The 17,311-nt window shown below is 35.1% G+C and overlaps 1 protein-coding gene across 6 annotated transcripts in view; it reads left to right on the forward strand.

Annotated features, from left to right (window-relative positions):
* The window catches only part of GRIK2 (glutamate ionotropic receptor kainate type subunit 2), a 638,416-nt gene that overhangs the window by 378,532 nt on the left and 242,573 nt on the right, over positions 1-17,311 (forward strand). For all 6 annotated transcript variants that reach the window (XM_032858212.1, XM_032858210.1, XM_032858211.1 and 3 more), the window contains 2 exons: positions 5,055-5,198; positions 7,882-7,989. In XM_032858212.1, coding sequence (XP_032714103.1) covers positions 5,055-5,198; positions 7,882-7,989 — 252 coding nt within the window. The remainder of the gene's footprint in view (positions 1-5,054; positions 5,199-7,881; positions 7,990-17,311) is intronic.

Genomic DNA, 17,311 nt, shown 5'->3' on the forward strand with positions numbered 1-17,311 from the left:
TTGGGAAAGAAAAAAAAGAGTTCCAACTCCAATCTAGCCTGAAGTAGTCTCTCAAGTGTGCCCGTATTACTATCGATAGATACTTGACCTAGCAGTGAAGCATGGAAGTTAGCACTTAGGTCTGTCTGTACCTACCTGGTCTGCACTTCCTTTTGAACTCTATTCCCAGGGTAAAGAAATAGTCTAGCTTTCCAATAAGAATGATCTATTTATATATAAGAGAGTAATTATTCTTTTTCTTTTTAGATTTTTTTAAATGTATTTGACAGGCAGAGATCACAAGTAGGCAGAGAGGCAGGCAGAGAGAGAGGAGGATGCAGGCTCCCCGCTGAATAGAGAGCCCAATGTGGGGCTCGATCCCAGGACCCTGAGATCATGACCTGAGCCGAAGGCAGAGGCTTTAACCCACTGAGCCACTCAGGTGCCCCGAGAGTAATTATTCTTAAAAGAGAGAAAATAGGACAGATTTTTTTTTTCTTTTAGTTTTTTTTCCTCTGCTTAACTTTTGTCTTTGTAATTTAGGGTGTGAGTGACTATAATTTTATCTAAACCTCTCATATAGAGTTTAATGACCAAATTGTACACATATTCCATTTTAATGTAACTGGTTAAATTACAGTTATGTTTAACCCTGAAGCTTTCTTTAGAGGTAGCTATGCTGTCAATGAAAAAAGTCTGACTTGGGAGCCAAAGGAACTTTTATCTGTATCTCAATTCAGAGACGTACTCTTTTTGGGACCTGGGGACATAATTATCTGGTGTTCAGTAGAGCCTCCAAAAAATGAGACTTGCTGCCATCATTTATCCTCCATTGCCTTTCATGGTTTTGGTAGGAATAAGCTGAAGAGATGTTGTTGGTTATGATAGCTCAGATGGTGGGTTGAAGAATTAGGTCTTGCCTGAGTCTTGTTCCTAAGTCTTATTTCTGCCAGTCATGTTATGATAGTTCGGACAGTAGTTCAAAGACCTAAGCTTTGCATGAGTCTTGTTTGCTGAGTCTTCTTTCTCAAGGTGACAAAACCTTGAGAAAATGACTTTAACCTTACTAAGCTTCAGTTTCCTTCTTTCTAAAATCACAATAGTAATATCACCTAAAATATATGGTCTTGGTGGAATTAAATGAGCCAACGCAGGTAAAGAAATTGACACGGTTGTGTAGTATAGTGTAAGCATGCAATGTAACTTGATAGTAATAATAATATTATAAAAATGATAAAGTAATTAACTTGTGTGTCTCCTGGACTTTTTTCCTCCTCTCTTCCACCTCTCCCTTTTTTTTCCCTCCTATTTTCCATCGAGAGAAAAGTCTTGGCAAGGGATTATAAGTCAATATGAGAGGGTGAAAGACTTAGCAAGAGCAGCTCATTCAAATCTCTACAATTTAGAGTCGGGAGTAAGAGATGCCGCGTAAGCCTGATCTTGAAAGACATTCTAGGACCTTTCCTTTTTGAGAACACTGAGCAGCAACTGCATAGAAGAAATCTACTTTCATGAAGTCATTCCTGGTTAATGTTACTTCCTGACGAACCTATTAATGACCTAACCCCGTACATTGATGTCTTCCTTTGTTTATCCATTTATCCTTTATTTATCCATTCTCCATAACTTACACAGTTCCTTACCTGGCAGCCCATTTTTGTTATTTATTTACCACTTATCAAAACATGATCTGGATTAATACATTCAAGCACTTATTGATATTTCTTATATTTTGTAACTTTAAAATTATTTAAACTGTTTTGCTTTATTAAACGTGGAACTCCGAGCAAAAACCGGAGAATGAGCTGTGACCTCTGAATAGGTTGTCTGGCTTCAAATCCAGCCCCACCTCTACGTGCCAGTTACTGAACTGTTCTCTGCCTCAGTTTTCTACTTGGTACAAATTCAGTTGATTTTCAACTGCAGATTGGTTGTGAGAATTTAAAGGGAATGATTTAAAGAGAATGTCTTATCTGTAGTAAATACTAAATGAGTGTTAAGTAATACTATTACTAGTATAAGACAGATTTTCAAGCATATGCATTCTTGTGAAAATAAGAAAAACACTAGTTTTCTCACAACTTTTCAAAGGTGGAAGAATTTGCATATGCATGATTTTGCGAAGAAGACAGTAAAGTTGAGTCTGACAGGATAGCGAGTATAAATGGAAAATAACTCCATATTATTACATAAAACAACCAGTCTAAAAGTAGAACAAAAATAACACTCTAAACTGATGAAAATATCATACAGAGTAGTTTCAGTAGTTCTGTGTATCTCTTTATCATAAATCAACATATTTTAAACTGGAAATTCAAGAAGTAATTTGATCAGCAACTTTTTATCTACTTACAATTTTTTTCTAGTATTTATCTTCTATTTAATAAATACCATCTTTCTTTTATGATTATATTTAAAATCATAAGATCTCAAATAGTTGTTTTTTTTAAAGATTTTATTTATTTATTTGACAGAGATCACCAGTAGGAAGAGAGGCAGGCAGAGAGAAGGGGAGGTGGGGAAGCAGGCTCCCTACTGAGCAGAGAGCATGATGCAAGGGCTCGCCAGGACCCTGGGATCATAACCCAAGCAGAAGGCAGAGGGTTTAACCAACGAGCCACCCAGGTGCCCCTCAAATAGTTTTATTATCAACTAGTGTGTCCTCTGATCTTGTTGCTGAAACTATGTACCAAAAACAAATTTTCAAACTCTTAATTTGGCAAAATCCCTTCTTAACATTATCATTTTAGATAAGATTACTATTCTAGAATTTTCATGTAAGTCTTATGTAAGTAAATCATGGCATATAGCAGCAATATCATATTTATATTATTTTAGCTATTTTGTGGAAATAGATCAAAATTTTCCTCTTGAAAATTATCAAATGGTATTTAGCAAACTTCTATCTTAAAGAAACTGTAGAAAATAAATAAAAAGTTTAAATTCCTTTAATTACCAACTTTCAGGAGTGATCACTGGTTTCATTTTAGTGTATTTTCTTCTTTTTAACCTACTGTTATTATTCATATAACACGTTATATGGTGGTTAAGAATACTAGCTATGAGCAGAGAGGCTGAGTCTGGGGCCTCTCCACTTGTTAACTGTGTGACGTTGCTTAGCTACTTAATGTCTCTCAAACTTGATTTCATCATTTGTAAAATGAGAACAATAGTAGCCCATTTATTAAACCCTTATTGTGAGAGTTAAATAAATTACGTAGTACGTTTGAAGTACCCATAAAGATATATAATGGCTTATGCTAGACATACAGCTCTGCATAATCTATTTTTACATTTAGGATCATATCACATGCAATTTCTCATCTAACTGATTATTTTTCAAAACATCGTTTTTAGTGGTTATATGAAATACCATTGTGATTTTACTGTATTTCCTTCATTCAAACATTTGGTAGGTTTCCACTCTTTTAAAAAAAATAAATCATGTATGTAGCATTTGTTCTTATCTCTAACTTGCTTAGGGCAAATTCAAGAGAGAAATTACTGGGTTAAAAAGAATGTAGATTTTTTTTTTAAGGCTGTTTTGTGGTGCAAATTGCAAAATTGTCCTTTCTCTTCCCTTGAGTAGGGTGTGAAAGTGTTCATGACTCCATACCTTTGTTCACAGTGATTTTTTTTTTTAAATGCATTTTTAAATTTGGAATCAAATCTGTCTTTCATATCTTGGTAACTATTTTTACGACCACCTGTGTGGTATCTGAGATCTGTCTCCTGAATGTTACCTCAGGCCAAAGACAAGTATCAGTCTAATCCTCAGGCTCCTGACGTATGCCTGTATCAACTCCATGATCCTAGTTTCATGCCGCAGCCATCAGAGGATGCGGAAGTAGTCAGCTGGTATTTACAAAGTGAAGGTTAGGAATGCAAGCTATATTCCCCAAAGATTTATGAACTATAAAATGGCATTATTATTATGTTCTGTCATTGCATTGTACTCTTTAGCTGTCTTCCATTTTATGTGGTAAAGCTCCTCAGGATCCATTTGCATGAAAGCGACTGTGTGTACTCATTTTGTATTGTATTGTGGCAAACGCTATAATCTACAGGGTTCCTATTCATTTTGGAATTCATTTCACAGCTCACTAATTGTGTGAATGAGAAGAGGAAATATATGCTTTTATTCCGAGGCATGCCAAGCAGATGGCCCAAAGTTCATTGCTAGCATTACAGTCAGTGTGGCCTTCGTCCGTAGGTAGTGAGCCTGGCATCGATCCGTCAGACACAATGTGAGGCTCCATTTAACACAGCATTTGAACGTCACTGAGCCTCTGGTTTGTTATGACTTACAAACATTTTGTTTTTTATCATCAACTTCTAAGTGGTCAGTCATTTGAGCAGGTGCAAACACAGTAGAATTCATATCCGTTTTACTTGAGAAGACAAAAGGAATTTTTATTCATATGGAAATTTGGGGAAAAGAAAACAGTACAGGGGATTAAGCTTAGTTTCTTAAAAAGGGATTAATACATGTATTGAGATTCAAAAACTGTAGCATCATTTCTGAGATTGAACCTTTTGAAAAATTAAGTTGAAGAAAAGATTGGGGATTATATTTAAGCTTTTTAGGTGAATCTCCTTTCAAATCTCTTTCGCTCTTCCTATGCAAGGAAATTGTTTATGTATTTCATATACAATATGTCATTTATGTAACCATTCAAAATGTTCTCAGTTGCATTCATCCTGTTTGTGTGCATATGATGTGTGTCTATGACTGTGTACTGAGACAATCAAACAGAGCCAGAGGGGATGACAAAAAAATAAAAAGATGAATGTCTTCACACATTTCCTACTTTAACAGAGATACTAGGACAATGTGAAACTGAGTTACCACTTCAGGAAAGGGAGCGTAGGTCAAATGTTCTAATGGAACTGATGTAGTAATTTGAACACAGCATCTTATTTAAGAGAACCAGAGCATCGAAGAACTGTTGTCTCCCTTAGGTGAAGGTAAAATGAGTATATATTTCTCTCACTCTTTCAGTCCCCTTCCAAACCTCCTCCTGTGGGTTTCACTTCTTGTACTGACTCCATATTTCCTTGTTCTTGGCTTTCAGACTGATGCTGCTCTAATGTATGATGCCGTGCACGTGGTGTCTGTGGGCGTCCAGCAGTTTCCCCAGATGACAGTCAGTTCCTTACAGTGTAATAGACACAAACCCTGGCGCTTCGGGACCCGTTTTATGAGCCTAATTAAAGAGGTATGTCGGGAGAGGCACATCTGCCTAGTCTCTTTTATCCTCAAGGTGAATGCATTGAGATTATTTTAGTTTTCCTCACAGGTGGCCTTTTACTTTTATATTTTGAATTCAACTTTCTTTCTTCATCCATACGGGCAAAATTAACACTTTTACTAAAAGATACAGAAGAAAAGGGGAAAAATTACATGACAAATAAATAAATATCTTTCAAGATACCTATGATTGTGTGAACAGATGAAAATCTGTGACCTATGATTTATGACATTGTTAATTTTCACCTCCCTGAATCTTTATAGGTATTACTTTTCATTTATGTGGAGATACAGTTTAAAGAATGTATTTTAGGCAACAATTTTTAACATGAATGCCATTTGCACTCCACTAAGTCCCACGTCTTAAAGAATTGATACTTAGATCTATGGTTCCTAAATATAATGTCTAGTTATTGTCATTATATTAGCAGTTAACATAAAACAGAGTATCTGCATTCGGAAAAGTGCAAAGTTTACTTTGTATTGTGTAATACAATCATTCTTATGGTCACATACCATTTCTGATTACAACTGTTATGGTTATAGACCAAGAATGCCCACAGTGAGGAAAAGAAAAAGGTAAAACTCTGAAGATCACACCCCCCCGCACACACACACTCTTCCTAGTTGTCCCATCATGACTGTCAGCTTGGGATACATTTCATTTGAGTATAACAGGAGTTTTTATATGAAAGTGTGACTATGAAAATTTAGTCTTTGCTAGGAAAATCACAGGAATTATCCCCACATAAGATTTTTCTTAATGGGCTTTAAAGAAATCATCAATTCAACATATAATAAATTATTCATCTCAAAAATAAAAGTGAAAATAGGGTCATATTTAAGAATATGCCAGTTCCTTGGCAAAGAATACCCATGAATTTTCCTTTTGTGATTTTTAATGTACTCTCAGATGGGTGAAATGATACTCGCTGAGGCAAATGTAGTTCTTTATTTGTTTCGCATTCTACGTTTACGTCTGGTTTAAAACTGAGCATCAGAGAGCTGCAGACATAGTGCTCAGGTTCGGGTGGTTAAAGAATTGCTTTCTGAATGTAGCACCTGAGCGTTTAGGTATGTGTCACGCGGTCCTATAACAAACAGTTGTATGAAACTCACTATTGTATTTATTGTAAGGTGTTGTCAAGGCCCTTGTCCACTAAATCACATGGTGAGCCTCTTTATGAGGACCAACAAGAGACATTCCTCTAAAGTTTCAATGCCAGGAAGAGCTGAGCTTCTCCTGCGTAGTTGGTATGTCTGACATTATGGACCCTGTATATTGTGTTTATATCACACTTTCCTCCTTGCTTTGGTTGCTAGGTAGTTCAGAATTAGATTTGTGATTGTATTTTATTAGTTGTACATTCTTACCTGATAAACATTTCTTTATGCTGCCTCTATCCCAGATTGTTGTTTTTAACTATTCTCTACTTCTACTTCTGTACTTCTTGGTCAAATTGACTATTTTTGTACTTAGATGCACTTTTGTTAAGCATCTAAAAGTATTTTCTTTGGAAAAGGATAGGTTAAATATCTTTTTCTTCTTTATTGGAAACCAGTTAACACATGTTTAAATTCAGTGATGACATGTTGCAGTATGTATATAGACATGTATTATAATTGTTATTGTTTTATTTGTAATTTATTAGCCTAAAACTATTTTAGAATCCCTATACATAAGTATAGAAATACATGGAGACTAACTAGTGTAGTAATAATGATATCCATTTGTAGTCTTTATTGAAAGGTTACCCATAATCTATTTGGTTTCATTTCTTTGGATCTTGGTGTATATTCTTTCAAACATTATAGCTGTGAGTATATGTAACATTACTTGAAATTTTTCGTATGTACTTTTTTTCCAAGCTATTTCCAAATGGCAAATAATGGAAAACACTTTTTCTATATAGCCAGCAGAATGAGAAAACTTTCTGTATTAAAAACAAAACAAAGAAAAACAAACAAACAAAAAAAAACCTCAGAAATTTGCTCACCTGCAATGGGTTTAACTCATTATGTAATTAGATTATTACATTTTCACTTCCTTCTATATGGAAAGCTCCTTTTACTGGAAGTATAGCTTGACATGAATAATTTTGATATATTTCTCCCAGTCCCACTTAAGGGAAAATAAAGTAATAAGTTAATTATTCTAAGAGGAAAGTGTATAATTGAAGTTGTATAACATAGGCTTTCCTAAATTCAGTTTCTTTCTCTGTAATAAAATAAGTTTATGTTCATATTAATATGAAGTTAGGAGTGATACTTTATAACAGTAAGTCTATTTGCAATCTCTAGTGAGATATTCACTATCTCATGTATTATAATAAGTGACTAAATTATTCTCAGTTTGCAAAAGAGCTTTACTATTTAAAACAATCTTCGAATTTCTCATAAAAATTATTCATAGAAAATGCATTATTTAAAATGAAAATTTATAATAAGTTTTATACTGAGACTAAAGCAACATCTATAGAGAAAAATCTTCCAAAGTGTAAGAGGAAAAAAATGTCTTAAAAATCAATAGTGATAAATTTATGAGAAGTAATGAAAATAATTTTTTGCATTTTTTGTGTGAAAAAATGTTTTATCTTCCTTTACTTGTTCGTGAATCCTATTTATTTATTTATTTATTTATTTTCCTGTAGGCACATTGGGAAGGTCTCACAGGCAGAATAACTTTCAACAAAACCAATGGCTTACGAACAGATTTTGATTTGGATGTGATCAGCCTCAAGGAAGAAGGTTTGGAAAAGGTACTTGAGTCATTCAACTTACTTACTTTAATTATTAAATACAACAGATCCTAATGAAGAAATAGGGAAATAGTTCCTCTTGTAGCCACATTTCATTAACATTTAACTTTATTGAATAACTCTTAGAATACATATTTGATTCATTATGTTGAACATAATAATTGAGGATTAGTAATCAAGGATAAAAAGTGTCCTAAGACAAATAAGTATTTTATTTTCTCACCAAGTTTTTCTTACGCTTTGAAATGCATGTAATCTTTATTAGCCTTGAGATTTAATATAGCAATTAAAAATATTTATACTTATGTTTGCATAGACCTTCCTGTTTGGAGCAGGTCATAAAGAAAGATTAAATACAGAAGCATTATTTGCATTCCTGGGTCATATTCAAATGAAATGTCTTACTTAACGTACACAAACTAAATTAGGTGTATATATAAATACATTACACTGGTCTATCTTATTTGATTCTATTCCTAGGGTAAAGTCAGACAATGATTACAGAATTTGGGTATATGCTTACTTTAGAAGTATTTTAGTGTAAGTTGTTTGTATTTGTAATATATGCATTAAAGTATTTTTTTCTGATAGATTCATTGAAAGTTTATTGAAAAGATATTTTGGTAAGAACTTAAGAAAAAAATTGGGACACCTGGGTGGGTCAGTTGGTTAAGTGACTGCCTTCGGCTCAGGTCATGATCCTGGGGTCCTGGGATCAAGGCCCATGTCAGGCTCTCCACTCAGCAGCAAGTCTACTTCTCCTTCTCCCTCTGTGATCTCTCTCGATTTCACTCTCTCTAATATAAATAAATAAAATCCTTAAAAAAAGGGTGCCTGGGTGACTCAATCGGTTAGACATCTGCCTTCAGCTCAGATCATGATCCCAGAGTCCAGGGGTTGAGTCCCACATGGGGCTCCCACTGAGAGTCTGCTTCTCACTCTGCCCTTTACTCAGCTCGTGCTCTCTCTCTCTCTTGCTATCTCTCTCAGATAAATAATAAAATAAAAATCTTTAAAAAAAAAACTCTTTAAAAAAGAAAGAACTTAAGAAAAAATTATATTTGAGATAATATTGTTTTCAAGATAATAAGATGTCTTATGTTTCATTTAGCTATTAAACATGAAGCATTACTTACAAATGGAAACTGAAGAAGGAAATTGAATCAGAAGACAGGCTTTTACCCTAAAAAAACAATAACATATTTGAATGTTGATTCAAATAATTTTAGAAACAGAAAACATACATTTTTGATAATTTTACCAAGATAGGAAGAAATACATCATGACCAACTGATGACTAAAGTTGACAGGAATATTACCTCTGCCCACTGAGAGTTTGAGATTGTACCCTTTGAAAGACCATCAAAGTCAAGAATCTTTCATAACAAACTGTAAAACAAATATTCATGAGGCAGTCACTTTCTAACTGCCTTACTCCCACAATGAGAATATTATTCTATTTCCAAGACTGGAATTGATAATGGTGTGGTTTCATCAGCTCTTATGGGTTTTATTCCAATATTTACTGGAGATATTGTTATCTTATTTTTTTGGAAGTTTGCGAGTCACTAGGATGCACTCTGGCCATTGTTAGTATTTCAACACATCAATAGAGAAATGGCAATGTCTTTCCTGTTACTCTGGTCCCTGTAAAGGAAACAATAGAAAACCTTTCTCTAGGCAATAGTGGGGATTATTGAAAGACTCTGAATATAATGGTTACAAAGTACATGGGGTGATCAACCAGAGTGATAAGCAAGGTACAACAATGTGAGTTACACTGTAGCCTTGAGATTTCAAAAATAGTCTGTAGACTCCTCTGAAATTTGAAATTTTGTTTTGATAAATTAATTACACATGATCTTTATCTTCAAGGGGCTTTTTATAGAGAGTGATCAGATAACACACTAATGGAAAACTGCTTCAAGTTTTAAAAGAGCTATAAAAGAGTATTTCTGAAAAAGGATATAATTAAGTAGAGTCACAGTATGTGAGGTGCCTAGAACTAGCTTTTGAATAATGGAGAAGTATTGATTGGTAGAGATTGAGTCACTGAAGAAAAAGGTAACAATATGGGGAAAGACATAGCTACTGTTTGATTTGATCATTTTACGCACACACACACACACACACACACACACTCACGGAAGTAGGAGACAGAGCTAAAGTGCTAGATTTAAGTCATAAAGTGAGCACCATGATGAGATGTTTGCAATGTATTAGTATATAATATGAATTCAAAGAGAGAATAGCCTGGAGGTCTATGGGATGTGTGGAAAGATATTATAGTTTGGAATAATTTTAATATGGAGTCATGAATATCAAACTATTCTGGTTGGGAGTAAGAGATGAATAAACGGTGACAGAGGCAGTAACTGAATCTTCAGCAGCGTTATTAGTTCAAGGAATAGCAGAGCATTGGGATTGTGCTTTTAAGGAGTAATGGAGGAATCAGGTGATAAAAGTAGAAGCCAGTGATAAAGGCATCAGTCAAAGATTGGTGAAGAAATTAGTGAGGAAAATTATCATCAGAAAGAAATTGGAGGGGCACCTGGGTAGCTCAGTCTGTTAAGTGTCTGTCTTTGGCTCAGGTCATGATCCCAGAAGCCTGGGATCAAGACCTGCATCTAGCTCCCTGCTCAACGGGAAGCCAGGTTCTTCCTCTCCCTCTGCTTCTCCCCTGTTGTGCATTCTTTCTCTGTCAAATAAATAGATGAAATCTTAGAAAGAAAGAAAGAAGGAAAGAAAGAAAGAAGAAGAAAGAAAGAAAGGAAGAAAGAAAGAAATGAAGGAAGGAAGAAATGAAGGAAAGAAAGAAGTAAATTGGAACAAATATATAGAGGCACGTAAAGTACTGAGGTTGGGTGAAGGTAAATTAGAAAAGAAGGGGAATTAAAAGCTCAAATCAAATGCTTTAAGAATCTTCAGAAATTAGTATATAAGGGAATGCCTGGGTGGCTCAGTCAGTTAAGCATCCAACTCTTAATTTTTTCTCAGGTCATGATCTCAGCATTGTGAGATCCAACCCCACATGGTGCTCTGCTGGGCAGCATGTCTACTTCAGATTCTCTCTCTCTCCCTCCCTCTTCCTCTGTCCCTCCCTACCCCTCATTGCATTCTCTCTCTTTCTCTCTCTCTCTCTCAAAAAAATAAAAAAATAAAAAAAAGGTATGTAAGTCATTAACTAAAAGAGGGCAGTTGAATTTAGTTTCGTCAGATCTTAAGAATAATGGCAATTTTTTGGCAATGCCATTGTGACAGATTTGACTTTGAGTAGTAGGAATAAAGTGCTTCTAAGTAGCAAAATGTACTCTTTTTTTTTTTTTTTTTTTTTAATCCAGTAGAATGGTTAGGAGATCCAGGTATGGATTCAGGCCAAATTGGGCTCAAATCCTTGCTCTGCCATTTACTATTTATGGACAACTTTCCTACCTTCTCTACAGCACAGTGTATTCAGCTGCATTAGGCGGTGATAGCAGTATCTAATTCATGAAGACTAATGAGTCTTGCCAACCTTACTTTTCTTTGTCCTCAAAAATGTAGTTACCAACCCATAGATGTAAAGACAGAGCTCCGACCTTGATAGAGTTCACGGTTTGGAAGGCTCAACCAATAGTCATCCAAGAGACTTAAATTACAATTCCAAATCTGTCACAAGTGTGTGAACTTCACCCTTCCACCCAAGTTCTCTGTGCCAAATTCCTCATCTCAAAAAATGTAGAGTGCAAAGGACTTTCCTCTGGAACAGGCAAAAGTGAGAATATCATGGCCTTTAAGAGAACCTAGAGATACAATCTTTATAGATGTCAAGGCTAAGAATTTGATTATCCTCAATTCTATTTTATCATGACAAGGTGAGGAAAATGAAAAAAAATGTGTAAAATGATAGTTTTATTCATTACTTCTCATGCCTACTACCTTTTCCTTGCTTTATCATGGTCATCTTTGTCCAACACTCTCCGTTTGTTCACTTGATCCTCTAACAAATATAGAGTGAACCTCTATTTTGTGCCCTTAGGAAGGTTATACTCTGTTGAAGGAAACCTGCCAATAATAAATGGAGGCACAAATATACAATACAGGATTATACAATAGTAAGTGCTAAAAAGAAAGATGACTTGTTTATATGTTCAGGGAAAGGAGTTTGGGGTTGGAATGAGACTATGAACCCATCTTTCCCACTTAGCACCCAGAGATCATATTGAATCTTGTCCATTCTATCTTGACAAGAACCTTCATTGGAATGCAGCCCATTTAGCCGTTGTCCAAGAAGGGTCACTAATACTGCAGACACAGCCAGTCATATCTGTCCAAAAAAGCCCTCCAGGCTGTGGCAGTGCTTTCTCTGGAGCAGAGGGGGAGAAATAACGGGGTGGGGTGAACTATAGGTGCCATTCCAGATTTTGTCTTCCTTAGGCAATAGGACAGTTTGTTTTTCAGAACTCCAGACTAGGAATAAGAAAATAAGAATAAGTGGTTTTCCCAGCTTCAATTCTTCTGTTCAGTTTGAAGACCATATTGTGTATTCTACTTCCAAAATATCTCTCCACATCCACTGTTGCAATCATAGCCAGGGTACCTTTCTCCTGAACATCTGTATTGGGGCCCCAACAAAACCTGTCTGTTCTATTCCCTCTTACAACTCATTCCCTGGATGTCAGCAGCCAGACCAGTGTCTTTTAAAACAAATCAATCCATGTTATTGCTCTGTTTAAATCCTTTCACTTATTTCCAGTGTATTTTCATTAAAATCCAAACATGGTTTACAAAGTATTGCCTACCTTCTCCCTCAACTCTCACTACCATCTCAGATGTTTTCTATGCTTCAATAACACTGGCTTTTGTTCATTTTTTCATAGACCCAAAGCTTTTTCTATTACTTTGCCTGTAGAGTTTTCCCAGCCTGGAAAACTCACCACTAGCCCTTTGCCCAGATAACTCTTACTCACCCTGGGGCGGGGTCACAGATTAAGTCTTTCTTCCTTAGGTGTCCTGTAACCTTGACCAAATTTAACCTCATAGTGCCCTGTGCTTTTCCTTCCTGGCACTTACCACAATGTGTAATTCTGTATGCTCTCAATCCCACTGTTTACATATTCAAAGCCTAGGAAAGTTTCTGGCACAAGCGTATCCTCAAGAAATAGTATTGACTATAGAATGGAGGAAGGGTCACCATAAGAACCATAAGAAATAGTTTATAAGAATCACAAGAAATAGAATTGCTTATTCATGTGTCTGGTGTAAATTTATTTTCCTATGATGCAGCATTTTTTTTTTTTAAATTTTTTCCCAGTTTGCCCCCTACTTACACAATGGGAACAGAGAACTCCAGTGGTTAGTCAGTGGGCTGGGGTTGTGAGTCAAGGCTTCAAGGTGAACAGGATTTTAGAGTGCCCGCGAAGGCAACACTGAAGTCTGAACTTGCAAGAAGGCCCAATGCACCCTACATAGAGCACTGTAATCCCTGATGCCCCAATTCTGTATTAAAGAGGAAAAATAATTCTTCTATTTATAAAAGTTCCCTTTTTTCCATCATCTAATTTATGGTATGGAAATAAGCGTAGACCACTTAAATGAGGACACACGAGTTATTATTCAGAACTTGCTGTAGCACTTGGCATTTGGCAGAGACGCGAAGGCGGGCAGGTCAGTGGAAAAGCTTTACCGTGGAAGAAAGGAAAGGCCTCCTATGCACTCTGATTGGAGAGTCTTGGCAGGAGGAAACATGGACCGCTGGCAAAAAATAGGGAAGCTGTGTGTAATTGAACAGATCTTGACCATTCGGAGCACATTGCCACAGAGATTGTGGTTTGGCTTCCCAGAGTTTGCTTCAGAGGCTCTGTGTCAAGTTCTATTTCATACATGGTCAGACTGTTGTCCGTTTGTATACTCAGTCTGTCAGTGGAATTACTGAAGTCACTTGGAGGGAGAGAAAGAAATAGCACAAATAATAAGGTCAAGAAAAATTGACATGAGGAAAGTAAAAATATCATCATAACTGACAATAAAATGAAATTTTTTAGTTTATATTTTTTTCTTTGAATACATAACTAGGATATGACTTACCACTGGAAGTGGTTTAACCTTACTTACCTAGTCCTCTGAAGCTTAACTGTGTGCTTAGGAAAGACCAGCTTCAGTTGGACATAAACACTTGCTTAAATGGCATAAGATGTTAAGAAACACTGAGAAGATGCTCAGAATGTAACTTCATAAGGATTCTGAGTAAAGCAAAAACAGTTGGAACCTTTTACATAAGAGAGGTTTGAATTGAGTAATGACACTCCATGATAATGGTGTATTTCCATTGCAAGGTGAATTATCTAGAGGCCATTTTTGGGAAAATAACACTTTATACTTAAAAAAGAATTTTTTTAAAGAAACTGTAATGCAACAATAAAATCACTTATACATCTGACACTAATATAACACTATATATTAATTATACCTGAATAAAAATAAATAAAATAATAATAAAATCACTTATTCCTACCACATGATTGAGTTTTCTTACCAAATGTGTTTTGCAGCCACTTATGTATGTCATGTGCTTTCCAAAAACTACAACAAAAGTCTCTGCTCAAATGGATTTCTATTGTATTAGGAATATTAACTTCTAAGTAGAGGTATTAAACTAAAATCATTCTTGGGTACCTCTCCTATCTTTTTTCTAGCAACAAAGTTAGCTATTTGTTTTGGTTACTTTGCCAGCAGTTTTTTTGAATGTGTTACCTATATTAAAATAGAACTTGGAGAATAGAATTCTCTGTCTCCTCAGTGGAAATTATCTAATTAATCTTTATACAAATTGACTTTGTGTGTTAATATTATATTAATTTTGAAAAAAAAAAGTAAGGATAAAACCAGTACATTTCTCTGTACACGCCTTGGGATGTTTTTATAATAAAATCAGCTTCTAACTTACATATCTTTAGGGGAAGTTTTGAACAAGAAAAGTGACTACAAAAAACAATTTTATGGAATACATGTTTGCCAATTTCTACAAAGTTAAGAAATTATGTATACAATATAAAGCAAGATAATTCATATTCACAAACTTTTCTAAAGTGTAACTTTGTCATAGTTTACTTTCAAGTGAAGCTTCCTTTCAACTTTTGATGTCATTTTTTTTTCTGAGTATTTACTGCCTGCATTTGGACCCACTAGTAGAAGCTGATACCAATAATCCATAGGCTTCTTATGGAAAACTCAAATATTTTTATAATGTATAGAGAGGATGAGAATTAGTGGTGAAATCCTGCCTGCTTGAGTTTACAAGCGTAGATGTTCTAGGATCAGAACATGTTTCAAATTGCTTTTTGAGAAACTTTTTGTAGACCATACATATTTTTAGAACAAGTGGTAATTTCTATAAAAGTCTTTACTATTGACCTTTCTCTAGCTTGTAGAATCCTGCACTCATTAACTCCCTAGGAAAAAGGTGTCTGAATGGAATTTACAATCTTCAAAATTTATCTAAGTGTGAAAATCCACACTAGATAGGTGAGAACTATTTCTTTGATAGATTTCTAGATACCGGATGAATAGCAGTTTTAAATCTTTCTCTCTTTGATGGCATTTGATATGTGTATTCTGGTCCCCATGACAACAATGACCCCCAACTTTCCCAGGAACTGAGATTTCTTTTGCTTCTCTGTAGGAAAGCAATGCTAATGGTCATGTTGACTAGTCAGAAATGTGTTGTTTGCTTTTTAAAAAGCAAAAATGCATCCTAGTCCAGATCCAAGCCTAGCGTTTTTCTTTAGAGATATTAACCATTTAATTTGTCTAACTCTTACATAGAATTCATTATATGCCCTGTCTTACAACTGCACTAATATTTTTGGGTTGTGTGTCAGTATGTTTATAATTGTGATTTTGCTTGATCATTTTTAACCTTCACAATGATGAAATTGTTAAGAAAGCTCTTTACACATGACATTATGTTTGGAAATCAGTAAATTTGAGAGCATACAATTTCCTATTTTGGCCCATCAGAGAATACCAAATATTGCATTTTTCCTTTCGACTCCTGAATTTGAATTAAACATGTATACTAAATATAACTTTTAAAGCATTGCTTTTGTTTTATTTTTAAGATTTTATTTATTTATATGACAGAAAGAGACAGCTAGAGAGGGAACATGAGCAGGGGACGTGGGAGACCGAGAAGCAGGCTTCCCGCAGAGCAGGGAGCAGGGAGCAGGGAGCAAGGAGCCCGATGTGGGACTGGAACTTAATCTATCCGAGGACCCTGAGATCATGATCTGAGACAAAGGCAGCCGCTTAAAGCCTGAGCCACCCAGGCACCCCAGCATTGCCTTGATTTTAAAGTAATATCTGAACTACATTTTTAATCTTGGAAAAATGACCCTTAATTAATTGAATGTTGCCACGTTGTTATATTTGAGAACAGTTAATTCAATGATTCAAATTTTATTTTAAAAAACAAAATTACCACCTGTTTCTAACTCTTTCCTAATATTTAGAGTTGACTTTGTCCTAGACAAAAATAAAAATCCTAAAGGTAAAAAATTTATGTTTGGATTGGTCATCCCTTCTTGTTAGATGATTATATACTTACTGATTTATTGTTCTTATTAGAGTTCTCAATATTGTTCTTATATAGAGTTCTCAAATGGTGAAATTCTAGATCCTATGGAAATTGGTGGATAGCTAGTTTTAGGAAAGTAATTAACTGAGGGGTTCTCTGCATGGTCCTCCCAGGCCAAATTACTTAACACATGAAGGTAGCTCAGTTCACAGGTAATTGTTCTTTACTATGAATTCTTCCTCTCAGGTAGCAATACCTAGCAGGTAGGAATTACTATGAAATGATTCATGCTTATCTCTGGGGCATCAAGTGTGAATTCCTTCTAAAGTGATCTGTTAATATGTGATCCAGTGGAAAAAAGCAACAATTAATTATTATTAGACAATACTGTCATTGGACAGCAATACAAATAACTATCTCTACTTTTCATTTAAAAATTGATCATTGGAAGGGGGGAGGTAATTGAAGAGAAAGAAGTTTCTAATTTGCTTGCAACACTTAGCAAAACAACTATGGTGTTGAAAAGGTTCTGTTTTTATACATCACACTATATAGGCTTGAAACCTGATTTTGTAAATTATCTAGAAAGAGTGGGTATACTAGTTAATGGAAAAAGATACATTCCACCAGTGTACATTTGATCAATTGGAGAGATAACTCATCTCCCAAATATGAGTTAGCATTTAACATCAATACCTTCCGTATGATTTCCATTTCTCAGTACCTTCAAATAGTACTATCAGGGATATCCTCTCTTCTAAGAGGTAA

Source organism: Lontra canadensis, unplaced genomic scaffold (genome assembly GCF_010015895.1).
Source record: "Lontra canadensis isolate GAN:19392208 unplaced genomic scaffold, GSC_riverotter_1.0 scaffold14, whole genome shotgun sequence".
Classification (NCBI taxonomy): Eukaryota; Metazoa; Chordata; class Mammalia; order Carnivora; family Mustelidae; genus Lontra; species Lontra canadensis.